General features: G+C 38.9%; 2 gene segments (V, D, J or C); both read left to right on the top strand.

Moving 5' to 3' along the window:
- LOC126060229 (immunoglobulin kappa variable 4-1-like) overlaps nt 1-13,754 on the top strand; it is a 465,741-nt gene that overhangs the window by 126,650 nt on the left and 325,337 nt on the right.
- Nucleotides 12,524-13,322, top strand: LOC126060446 (immunoglobulin kappa variable 4-1-like). The segment is given in 2 exon segments: nt 12,524-12,572; nt 12,795-13,322. Coding segments are annotated over 2 exon segments (486 nt in total).

Genomic DNA, 13,754 nt, shown 5'->3' on the forward strand with positions numbered 1-13,754 from the left:
TCAATAAGAATAAGTTCAGACTACTCAGCAGAAACCATGCAGGCAAGAAGGCAATGGGATGACATATACAGAGCACTGAAGGAGAAAAACTGCCAGCCAAGGATCATATATCCAGCAAAACTCTCTCTGAAATATGAAGGCGAAATTAAGATATTTACAGACAAACACAAGTTTAGAGAATTTGCAAAAACCAAACCAAAGCTACAAGAAATACTAAAGGATGTTGTTTGGTCAGAGAACCAATAATATCAGATATCAGCACAACACAAGGTCACAGAACAGAACATCCTGATATCAGCTCAAACAGGGAAATAACAAAAACAAATTAAGATTAATTTAAAAAGAAAAAAATGCTCAAAACAGGGAATCATTGAAGTGAATATGTAAAAGATCACAATAATCAAAAAGAGGGACTAAATACAGGTGGCATAGAACTGCCATATGGAGAGGGATACAAGGCGATATAGGACAATACAAGTTAGGTTTTTACTTAGAAAAATAGGGGTAAATATTAAGGTCACCACAAAGAGGTATAACAACTCCATAACTCAAAATAAAAACCAAGAAAAACGTAACGACTCAACAAACATAAAGTCAAACACTATGAAAATGAGGATCACACAATTTACAAAGAAAAAAGTCTCAACACAAAAAAGTAAGGGGAAAAATGGAATTGTCAACAACACACATAAAAAGGCATCAAAATGACAATACTAAACACTTATTTATCTGTAATTACGCTGAATGTAAATGGCCTAAATGCGCTGCTAAAGAGACAGAGAGTCTCGGACTGGATAAGGAAACATGATCCGTCTATATACTGCCTACAAGAGACATACCTTAGACTTAGAGACACAAACAAACTAAAACTCAAAGGATGGAAAAAAATATATCAAGCAAACAATAAGCAAAAAAGAAGACGAGTAGCAATATTAATTTCTGACAAAATAGACTTTAAACTTAAATCCACCACAAAGGATAAAGAAAAACACTACATAACGATAAAAGGGACAATTGATCAGAAAGAGATAACCATACTAAATACTTATGCACCCAATGACAGGGCTGCAAGATACATAAATCAAATTTTAACAGAACTGAAAAGTGAGATAGACACCTCCACAATTATAGTAGGAGACTTCAACAAACCACTTTCGGAGAAGCACAGGACATCCAGTAAGAAGCTCGATAGAGACACGGAAGACCTAATTACAACACTCAACCAACTTGACCTCATTGACTTATACAGAACTCTCCACCCAACTGCTGCAAAGTATACTTTTTTTTCTAGCACACATGGAACATTCTCTAGAATAGACCACATATTAGGTCATAAAACAAACCTTTGCAGAATCCAAAACATCGAAATATTACAAAGCATCTTCTCAGACCACAAGGCCATAAAAGTAGAAATCAATAACAGAAAAACTAGGGAAAAGAAATCAAATACTTGGAAACTGAACAAAACCCTCCTGAAAAAAGACTGGTTATAGAAGACATCAAGGCGGAATAAGGAAATTCATAGAAAGCAACGAGAATGAAAATACTTCCTATCAAAACCTCTGGGACACAGCAAAAGCAGTGCTCAGAGGCCAATTTATATCGATAAATGCACACATACAAAAAGAAGAAAGAGCCAAAATCAGAGAACTGTCCCGACAACCTGAACAAATAGAAAGTGAGCAACAAAAGAACCCATCAGGCACCAGAAGAAAACAAATAATAAAAATTAGAGCTGAACTAAATGAATTAGAGAACAGAAAAACAATTGAAAGAATTAACAAAGCCAAAAGCTGGTTCTTTGAAAAAATTAACAAAATTGATAAACCATTGGCTAGACTGACTAAAGAAAAACAGGAAAGGAAACAAATAACCAGAATAAGAAACGAGAAGGACCACATCACAGCAGAGCCAAATGAAATTAAAAGAATCATTTCAGATTACTACATAAAATTGTACTCTAACAAATTTGAAAACCTAGAAGAAATGGATAAATTCTTGGAAAAATACTACCTACCTAAACTAACACATTCAGAAGTAGAACAACTAAATAGACCCATAACAAAAAAAGAGATTGAAACGGTAATCAAAAAACTTCCAACAAAAAAATGTCCTGGCCCAGACGGCTTCACTGCAGAGTTCTACCAAACCTTCAGAGAAAACTTAGCACCACTACTACTGAAGGTATTTCAAAGTATAGAAAAAGACGGAATACTACCCAACTCATTCTATGAAGCTACCATCTCCCTGATACCAAAACCAGGTAAAGACATTACAAAAAAAAGAAAATTTTAGACCTATATCCCTCATGAACATTGATACAAAAATCCTCAACAAAATTCTAGCCAATAGACTCCAACAACACATCAAAAAAATAATTCACCCTGATCAAGTGGGATTTATACCAGGTATGCAAGGCTGGTTTAATATCAGAAAAACCATTAATGTAATCCATCACATAAATAAAACAAAAGACAAAAACCACATGATCTTATCAATTGATGCAGAAAAGGCATTTGGCAAAGTTCAACACCCATTTATGATAAAAACTCTTACCAAAATAGGAATTGAAGGAAAATTCCTCAACATAATAAAGGGCATCTATGCAAAGCCAACAGCTAATATCACTCTAAATGGAGAGAACCTGAAAGCATTTCCCTTGAGAACGGGAACCAGACAAGGATGCCCTTTATCACCGCTCTTATTCAACATCGTACTTGAAGTCCTAGCCAGGGCAATTAGGCTAGACAAAGAAAAAAGGGTATCCAGAATGGCAAGGAGAAAGTAAAGCTATCACTATTTGCAGATGACATGATCGTATACATGGAAAACCCTAAAGAATCCTCCAGAAAACTACTGAAACTAATAGAAGAGTTTGGCAGAGTCTCAGATTATAAAATTAACATACAAAAATCACTTGGATTCCTCTACATCAACAAAAAGAACACCGAAGAGGAAATAACCAAATCGATACCATTCACAGTAGCCCTCAAGAAAATAAAATACTTAGGAATAAATCTTACCAAGGATGTAAAAGACCTATGCAAAGAAAACTATAAAACTCTGCTACAAGAAATTCAAAAGGACATACTTAAGTGGAAAAACATACCCTGCTCATGGACAGGGAGACTTAACATAGTAAAAATATCTATTCTACCAAAAGCCATCTATACATATAACACACTTCCAATCCAAATACCAATGTCATATTTTAAGGGGATAGAGAAACAAATCACTAATTTCATATGGAAGGGAAAGAACCCCCGGATAAGCAAAGCATTACTGAAAAAGAAGAAGAAAGTGGGAGGCCTCACTCTACCTGATTTCAGAGCCTATTATACAGCTACATTAGTCAAAACAGCCTGGTACTGGTACAACAACACGCACATAGACCAATGGAACAGAATTGAGAACCCAGTTATAAATCCATCCACGTATGAGCAGCTGATATTTGACAAAGGACCAGTGTCAGTCAATTGGGGGAAAGATAGTCTTTTTAACAAATGGTGCTGGCATAACTGGATATCCATTTGCAAAAGAATGAAACAGGACCCATACCTCACACCATCACAAAAACTAACTCCAAGTGGATCAAGGACCTAAACATAAAGACTAAAACGATAACGATCATGGAAGAAAAAATTGGGACAACCTTAGGAGCCCTAATACGAGGCATAAACAGAATACAAAACATTACCAAAAATGATGAAGAGAAACCAGATAACTGGGAGCTCCTAAAAATCAAACACCTATGCTCATCTAAAGACTTCACCAAAAGAGTAAAAAGACCACCTACAGACTGGGAAAGAATATTCAGCTATGACATCTCCGACCTGCGCCTGATCTCTAAAATCTATATGATTCTGTCAAAACTCAACCACAAAAAGACAAACAACCCAATTAAGAAGTGGGCAAAGGATACGAACACACATTTCACTAAAGAAGATATTCAGGCAGCCAACAGACACATGCGAAAATGCTCCCGATCATTAGCCATTAGAGAAATGCAAATTAAAACTACGATGAGATTTCATCTCACACGAACTAGACTGGCATTAATCCAAAAAACACAAAATAATAAATGTTGGAGAGGCTGCGGAGATATTGGAACTCTCATACACTGCTGGTGGGATTGTTAAATGGTGCAACCACTTTGGAAATCCATCTGGCGTTATCTTAAACAGTTAGAAATAGAACTACCATACAACCCAGAAATCCCACTCCTCGGAATATACCCTAGAGATACAAGAGCCTTCACACAAACACATATGTGCATACCCATGTTTATTGCAGCTCTGTTTACAATAGCAAAAAGCTGGAAGCAACCAAGATGTCTGTCAACAGAGGAATGGGTAAATAAATTGTGGTATATTCACACAATGGAATACTACGCATCGATAAAGAACAGTGACGAATCTCTGAAACATTTCATAACATAGAGGAAACTGGAAGGCATTATGCTGAGCGAAATGAGTCAGAGGCAAAAGGACAAATATTGTATAAGACCACTATTATAAAATCTTGAGAAATAGAAAAAACGGAGAAGAACACATTACTTTTGTGGTTACAAAGGGGGGAGGGAGGGAGGGAGGGAGAGGGCTTTTTATTGATCAATCAGTAGGTAAGAACTGCTTTGGGTGAAGGGAAAGACAACACTCAATACAAGGAAGGTCACCCTAATTGGACTGGTCTAAAAGCAAAGAGGTTTCCGGGATAAAATGAAAGCTTCAAAGGTCAGCGGAGCAGGGGCTGGGGTCTGGGGAACTTGGTTTGAGGGGACTTCTAAGTCAATGGGCAAAATAATTCTATTATGAAAACATTCTGCATCCCACTTTGAATTGTGGCGCCTGGGGTCCTAAATGCCAACAAGCGGCCATCTAAGATACATCAATTGGTCTCAACCCACCTGGAGCAAAGGCAAAAGAAGAACACCAAGGTCACACGACAACTAAGAACCCAAGAGATAGAAAGGGCCACATGAACCAGAGACCTGCATTATCCTGAGACCAGAAGAACTACTTGGTGCCCGGCCACAATCGATGTCTGCCCTGTCAGGGAGCACAACAGACAACTCCTGAGGGAGCAGGAGACCAATGGGATGCAGACCCCAAATTCTCATAAAAAGACCATACCTAATGGTATGACTGCGACCAGAGGAATCCCAGAGACAATGCTCCCCAGAACTTCTGATGGCACAGGACAGGAACCATCCCTGAAGACAACTCATCAGGCATCAAAAGGACTGGTCAGTGGGGGGGAGAGAGATGTTGATGAAGAGTGAGCTAATTAAATCAGGTGGACACTGGAGAGTGTGTTGGCAACTCTTGACTGGAGGGGGGGTGGGAAGATAGAGAGAGAGGGAAGATGGCAAAATTGGCACGAAACGAGAGACTGAAAGGGCTGACTCAATAGAGGGAGAGCAAGTGGGAGAAGGGAGTAAGATGTATGTAAACCTACATGTGACAGACTGATTGGAATGGTAAATGTTCACTTGAAGCTTAATAAAAATTAATTAAAAAAAAAAAAGGAGAGCACAGGCAAAGTAAAAAAAAAAAAAAATTTGTAGAAACACCCTGTCCACCCAAATTAACACAAAATGATGTTAAAAGTCTGAACAGACCCATAACAAGAAACGAGATAGAAAAGGTAAGAAAAAACTTCCCAACAAATTAAAGCCTTGGCCCAGATGGCTTCACTGAAGAATTCTACCAAACATTCAGAGAAGAGCTTATACCATTACTAGTCAACATGTTTCAGAACATAGAAAAGGAAGGGCTCCTTCCAAAGTCATTCTATGAAGCCAGCATAACCCTGATACGAATACAAGGCAAAGACACCACACACACAAATAAAAGTACCAACCAATATCTCTCATGAATACAGACTCAAAAATTCTCAACAAAATTCTAGCCAATACAATTCAGCATCATATCAAAAAAAAAAAAAAAAAAATACACCACAACCAAGTAGCATTCATGCCAGGTATGCAAGGGTGGTTGAACATTAGAAAATCAATCAACATAATCCACCACATTAATAAAAGGAAAGAAAAGAATCACATGATCATCTGAATAGATGCAGAAAAAGCATTCAACAAAGTCCAAAACCCATTCCTGATAAAAACTCTCAATAAAATAGCTATAGTAGGGCAATTTCTCAACATAATAAAGGACATTTATACAAAACTAAAGGCCAACATCATTCTTAAAGAAGACAGTCTGAAAACATTCCCCTTGAGAACAGGAACAAGACAACAATGTCCTTTATCCCCACTCTTATTTAATACTGTGCTGGAAGTTCTAACTAGAGCAAGAAGGAAAGAAAAGGAAACAAAGCGCTTCCAAATTGGAAATAGAGAAATAAAATTTCCCTATTTTTGGATTCTATGACACTCTACATAGAAAACCCAAAAGACTCCATGAGAAAACTATTGCAACTAATAGAAAGATTCAGCACAGTCCCAGGACACAAGATAAATACACAAAAATCAGTTGGATTTCTATACGACAATAAAGACAACAATGAAAAGGAAATCAGGAAAACAATACCATTTATAATAACCCCTAAAAACAAACAAACAACTTAGGAATAAGTTCACCCAGGAATGTCAAGATTTATACAAAGAAACTACAAAACACTACTGCCAGAAACCAAAAGAGATCTATAAAAATGGGAAAACATACCATGCTCACGGATAGGTAGACTCAATATTGTAAAAATGACAGTTGTACCTGATTTACAAATACAAGGCAATCCCAATCTAAATACCAACAATATTCTTTAAAGAGATGGGAAAACTGATCATTAACTTTATATGGAAAGGGAAGAAGTTCCAGAAAAGTAAAGCACTACTGAAGAAGAATAATAAAGTAGAAGGACTCACACTACCCGAACTCAGAATCTGCTATACAGCTATGTTACAGTAATCAAAACATCCTAGTACTGGCACAAAGACAGATACATTGACCAATGGAAAAAAAATGAGTACCCAGATGGAAATCCATCCACCTATGGTCACCTGATCTTCAACAAGAGCCCAAAGTCCATCAAATGGGGAAAAGACACTCTTTTTAACAAACAGTGCTGGCAAAACTGGATGTCCAACTGCAAAAAAGTGAATCAGGACCCATATCTCACACTATGTATAAAAACTAATTCAAATGAATCAAAGACCTAGATATAAAGCCAAAAAGTATGAAGGTCATAGAAGAAAAAATAGGATCAACACTAGAGGCCCTAATACAAGGCATTAATAGGATACAAACCACAACCTACGACACACAAACTCCAGAAGATAAGCTAGATAACTGGGATCTTGCAAAAATTAAACATTTATGCTCATCAGAAGACTTCACCAAAAGAGTAAAGAGAATCTTCAGATTGGGAAAAAAAAAAAAAAAAAAGTTATTGGTCTATTACAAATCAGACAAAGTTCTAATGTCTAAAATCTACAAGAAAATCCAACACCTCTACAACAAAAAGACAAAGAATCTAATTTAAAAACTGGACAAAGGAAATAAACAGATAGTACACCAAAGAAGACATTCAAGTGGCTAACAGGAATATGAGGAAATACTCCCCATCACTAGCCATTAGAGAAATGCAAATCAAAACCACAATGAGATACCAACCCACCCCAGCATTACCGGCACCAATCAAAAAATCAGGAAATAAAAACTGTTGGAGAGGCTGAGGAGAGATCGGAACTCTCATGTGATGTTAGTGGAAATGCAAAATCATACAACCATTTTGAAAAATGATATGGCGCTTCCTTAGAATGCAAGAAACAGAAATACCATAAGATCCAGCAATCCCACTCCTAGGACTATATCCTAGGGAAATAAGAGTGGTCACAGGAATAGACATATGCACTCCCATGTTCATTACAGCGTTGTTCACGATAGTAAAAAGATTGAAACAACCTAGATGACCATCAAACAGATGACTGGACAAACGAACTGTGGTACATACACACCATGGAGTATTACACAATGATAAAGAACAATGACGAATGTGTAGAACATCTCATGACATGAATTAATCTGGAGGACATCATGCTGAGGGAAATAAGTCCATCACAAAACAACAAATATTGTATGAGAGCACTACTGTAAAAACTCATGGAAAGGTTTACACACAAAAAGAAGCAATCTTTGATGGTTACAGGGAGGGGAACAGTGAGGATGGAAAAACACTTAATAGACAACAGATAAGCGGTAATTTTGCTGAAGGGTAGGGCAGTACATGATGGCAGTACACAATACTAGGGAAGCCAGCACAACTTGTAGAAGGCAAGGTCATGGAAGATCCAGAGACACATCCAAACTCCCTGAGGGACCAAATTGCTGGGCTGAGGGTCTGGGGACCATGGTCTTGGGAAATACCTAGCTTAATGGACCTAATACAATTTATACAGAAAAAAAGTTCTACATTCTACTTTGGTGAGTAGCATCTGGGTCTTAAAAGCCTGTGAGTGGCCATCTAGAATACTCCGCTGGTCTCACCCCTTCAGGAGCAAGGAAGAATGAAGAAAACTGAAGATACAAAGGAAAGATTAGCCCAAAGGAATAATGGACTGCATCTACCACGGCCTCCACCAGGCTGAGTCCAGTGCAGCTACATGGTGTCCTGCTACCACCAATGACTGCTCTGACAGGGATCAAAATACAAGGTTCTGGACTGAGAGAGAGAAAAATGCAGAACAAAATTCTAACTGAGAAAGACATACCAGGCTTGCTGGCCTTATAGAGACTTGAGAAACCCTGAAAGTATGGCCCCCAAATACAATTTCAGCTCAATAATGAAGTCATTTCTGAGGCTCACCTTTCAGCAAAAGGTTGGAGAGGCCCATGAAACAAAATGAGGGCAAAGAGGCACACCAGCCCAGGGGCAAGGACTAGAAGGGAACAAGAAAGCCAATAATAGGGAACCGAAGTTTGAGAAGGGAGAGTGTTGATATCGTGACATTGTTAACCAATGTCATAGTGCACTGTTTAATGAGACACTAGTTTCTTCTGTAAACCTTCATCTAAAGTACTAGTAAAAAGGAAAAAAAAAAGAACCAGACTACTAGGTTATAGATGAAATCAATGACAGAATAAAGAAATTCGTAGAATCAAATAAGAAAGAAAAGACATCCTACGAGAACTTTTGGAACACAGCAAAAGCAGTGCTTAGAGGTCAATTTATAACAGTAAATGCACATGTCCAAAGAGAACAAAGGGCACTAACCAAAATATTAACCCTACAATTTGAACGAATAGAGAGCAGTAAAAAGAGCTCTGGAGCACCTGAAAAAAGGAAATAATAAAGATTAGAGCAGAAATAAATGAAGTAGAAAAACAATTGAAAGATTCAACAAAACCAAAGGTGCTTATTTGAAAAAAAAAAAAAAAGAAAAGATCAACAAAACTGACAAATCATTGGCCAAAGTAAAAAAAGAAAAACAGGAGTGCAAGCAAATAACCTGAGTGAGATGGGCAATATCATAACAGACCCCACTGAAATGAAAACGATCATAACAGAATACTATGAAAAATTGTACTCTGACAAATTTGAAAAACTAGAGGAAATGGACAAATTTCTAGAAATATGCTGCTTATCTAAAATAACTCTAAGCTTAGTTAGAAAAAAATAAATAAACCCATAAAAAAATAAGAGATTAATGATGTAAGTGAACAAAACTTCCAAGGGAAAAAAAAACCCTGATCCGGAAGGCTTCCCGGGAGAATTTTACCAAACATTCAGAGAAGAGTTAACACCAGTACTACTAAAGGAATTTCAGAGCATAAAAAGGAAGGAATACTCCCAAACTCATTATAGGAAGCCAGCATACCCTGATACCAAAGCCAGGCATACCAAAGCCAGGCATAGAAACCAAAAAAAAGAAATTACAGGTCAATATCATTCATGAACATAGATGCAAAAATCCTCAACAAAATTCCAGCCAACAAAAGGTGTCAGAGGGACATTGCAGGAGAAAGGCTCTCCTGACCACCTAGTTGGTCAGTAATGTGTGTGCGGGGACTCTTGTTGGTTCTCTGTCCCAGGCACATACTTAGAACACATTGTTCCTTGATAACTTTGCAGTGTGGCCCAGCCTTATGACTACATTACCATGGACCACTCAACACGGCACTGTGTGCACACGGGGATGAGGCTGAGATGCTGTGCAATCAGGGATAGAAGAACCAGTCAAGCCAAAATAGCCTACCTGTGATAGGTGGACAGGCCTGAGTTACTGTAGCATTTATTTCATCTCATTTTAAAATCGTAGCTCTCCGTGGAAGGATTACTCTGCAGAGAAAGCTCCGACTCTAGGTTTGCTAACATTTTCTCACCTGGAACAGAGTAGAGCAGGAGCCTGAGGACCTGGATGGTGTCACCATCCTGCAGGTTCTCTCTTGTGTGATGTTGCTCAGGTTCCACTCCCCAGCAAAGGCTTCATTTATGAGGTTCAGGTCAGCAGGGCCGAGCCCACGGTGGGGTTTGGCAAGGGAGCATTTATGCCAAGAGCCAGGGAGAATGATGGTGAAGTCTTAGAGCACAGGGTTACAGTAGAAAATAATGTAGGATGCTCCCTTCTGACTTACTTTTTGAATATGGCAGTAATGGCCACATATTATCGAGGATTCTCTGCCCAAAACTAAGATTTACCTAGTGATGTGGATTACTAACCAAAAGATTAGCAGTTTGAATCCACCAGTGGGGCCTTGGAAGAAAGGCTGGGCAATCTCCTTCTGTAAGATTAAAAACCATTCACTATTGATTTGATTCTGACCTATGGTGGCCCCATGTATGTCAGAGTAGCACTGTGATCTGTACGGTTTTCAGTGAATGATTTTTCAGAAGTAGTTCGCCAGGTTTTTGTTTTTTTTTTGAGGCCAGTGTTGATGGACAAGGAGTTCAGTGAGTTAACCATTAAACATAATTTATAATTAATTATGTTTTGGCTGTTTCATGGGTGAGGGTGAATCTTGTCCTTGTTATTCCATCTAGCCTACAAATGGAAGTCTCTTCTACTGAGTTTAAAATTTTGGTAATTCTGCTTCTACTTTCTAGAAATTCAGTTGGTTCCTTTCCAGACTGAAGTGTCTCCTTTTTGCTTTTCTGTACCTTGCATACAATGTCAACTTTGTCATTTATTTCTTTAAATAACCTCGTGTAATGCCCAAAATCTGAAGTATGAGCAGAACTTCTTTTTTCTCTGTTATTTCTATTGTTTCATATTTGTACTCATGTTGTGGTTTTTGTCATGTGCTGTCAAATCAGTTAAAGGTGATAGCGACTTCATACACTACAGAATGAAACACTCCATGGCCCTGAGCCATCCTCAAAGTCTTTGCTATGTTTGAGCCCACTGTTGTAGCCACTGTGTCAATCCATTTCTTTGAAGCTCTTTCTCTTTTTCGCTGACCCTCTACTTAATGAAGCATGATGTCCGTCTCCAGGAACTGGTCCCTCCTTATAATATGTCCAAAGTAAAACAGATGGAGTCTCGTCTTCAAGGCTGAGCTGCTCCAGGCACACTGAGGCCGTGCACACCTGGAATGAAACTCCGTGAAGAGGTAGCATTCAACCCAGCTTTACAAGGAAATCCTGTTTGTTTTTCCTGTCCATTTTCCCAATGAATCTAGAGCCCTCTTCTCAGGTCCTAGCCATTGTGGACATGATAGGTTCCACTTTCTCTTTGGTTCCCATAGCCTTTGTAATCTGAACCCTCCTGAGACCTAGCTCAATATAGGCTCCCTGAGGACTTTCCACACAGGTGAATTCTGGGGCTGTCTTCCATTTCTCTGGCCCTTTCATAGCCCTGGAATTCAATCTCAAGTGCTTGCAGTGTCTCTTAGGTATCCTTCAGGACACAAGTAGCTTTCGAGCTCAGACATTTTCTAGCTATAAATTTTTATCAAACATTGAGGCAAAAATTTCCTATATTCTTCCCTTTCCTTTGTTACTTTTTTTTCAGCATTTTTTATCATTTCTAAAAACTGTTGATTTGAGGAAACTAGTCCATTATTTATGGAACCAATACCCAATTAAAACTTTTTTTTTAAGTTAAAACTAAAGCTATTCATCAGACCTTGGGTGCATCAAGAGGTTGTGATGGGCTGCTAACCTAAAGGTTGGTAGTTTGAACACACCCAGTGGCACCCTGGAAGAAAAGCCTGTCAGTCTGCTTCTATAAAGAATACAGGTAAGAAAACCCTATGGGGCAGCTCTACTGTGTAACACATGGGGTTGTCCTGAGTTGCAATCCACTGGACTACAAGAGGTTTAAAGTTGATATTAGAACTTCTAAATACACTTCTGTGTCTTTTCTAGTCATACAATTATCATTTCTGTGATTTTTTAGCTCTTGATTTATGTTGGATGGTGTCACAATCCGTGGTCCATGTAATTTGCTTTCAATTCACTGACTGCTTTGCATAGGCCCCTCCAACACCAGGCTGGCTGCTCAGATACTATAAATAGGGCCTTTGCTATGGGAGCTGATCTGCGTCAGGCAGGCAGGGGCAGCAAGATGGTGCCACAGACTCTGGTCCGCATGTCCCTGTTGCTCTGGGCCTCTGGTGAGAAACTAAAAGTGCTTCAATGCCTCTAGAGCAGTATCTTTGTAGAGCTGAAAAATGACTTTAAGATGTAGTGGGAAATAATAGCTATTTCCAAAATGGAAAAAATTATGTGCTGATATGTAATATCACTAGAGGCTGTGGTATAAATGTTATTTTAAACTGTGTACAAATAAGTGTGTGTATATTTGTATGCATGAAAATTGTCCACTCTGATTGCAGGTGCCAGTGGAGACATTGTGATGACCCAGTCTCCAGCTACTCTGGCTGTGTCTCCAGGAGAAAGGGTCACCATCAACTGCAAGGCCAGTCAGAGTGTGAGCAACTACGTAACCTGGTACCAGCAGAAACCAGGACAGGCTCCTAAGCCACTCATCTACGATGCATCGAACCTGGCATCTAGGGTCCCTGACCGGTTCAGTGGCAGTGGGTCTGGGACAGACTTCACTCTCACCATCAGCAACTTCCAAGCTGATGAAGCCGAAGTTTATTATTGTCTGCAGCATTATAATACACTACCCACAGTGCTTCAGTCTCAGGCACAAACCTTCTCCCGAGGGCTACAGGCCAGTGAGTCTTCACTGTACCAGCTGCTACCTTTCTGCTCAGCCCTGGACATGCACACTTCCTCTCTCTGCCCCCAAGGCTGCATCTCCTGACTAATTCCTTGGAGTATTTGCAGGCTCCAGGAGAAAATTAAGAGATGTGGCTTCTCCTGGATCCCCTTTTGTGGTAAATTATAAAAGAAACATGCTGTAAAATTGTCTTGTTTACTTTGTTAAGCATTTTCATATCACAGGAACCTGCACAGTTCACATGGATAGATCACATGACTGATCTGGGGAAGGGTCCAGTGTGTTTTACACCCTGAAAGATCAGTTTTCTCTTCCCTGTGCCTTCTTGACTCTGGAATATTCCCATTTTATTTCCTAGATATTCTTAACTTTTTCCTTTCTCTTCAATCACCCCTCATAACTCTGGACCTAAACCGATGTTAAAACTGGGCCCTTCATTTTTAAAATCTCCCTCCGAGAAGCTACTGTTTCTCTCTTACATTTCCTTCCATGGATTCTGTTTTCCAGCCAAACCTTCCTGGTCAATGTCAATGAAGGTGATTTCCTGCTCTAAGCTCCCATTTTACTGCCCTTTTCTCCTCTCTCCATGTCTTTCAGTGGCTCTCAT

This window comes from Elephas maximus, chromosome 17, assembly GCF_024166365.1.
Source record: "Elephas maximus indicus isolate mEleMax1 chromosome 17, mEleMax1 primary haplotype, whole genome shotgun sequence".
Lineage (NCBI taxonomy): Eukaryota > Metazoa > Chordata > Mammalia > Proboscidea > Elephantidae > Elephas > Elephas maximus.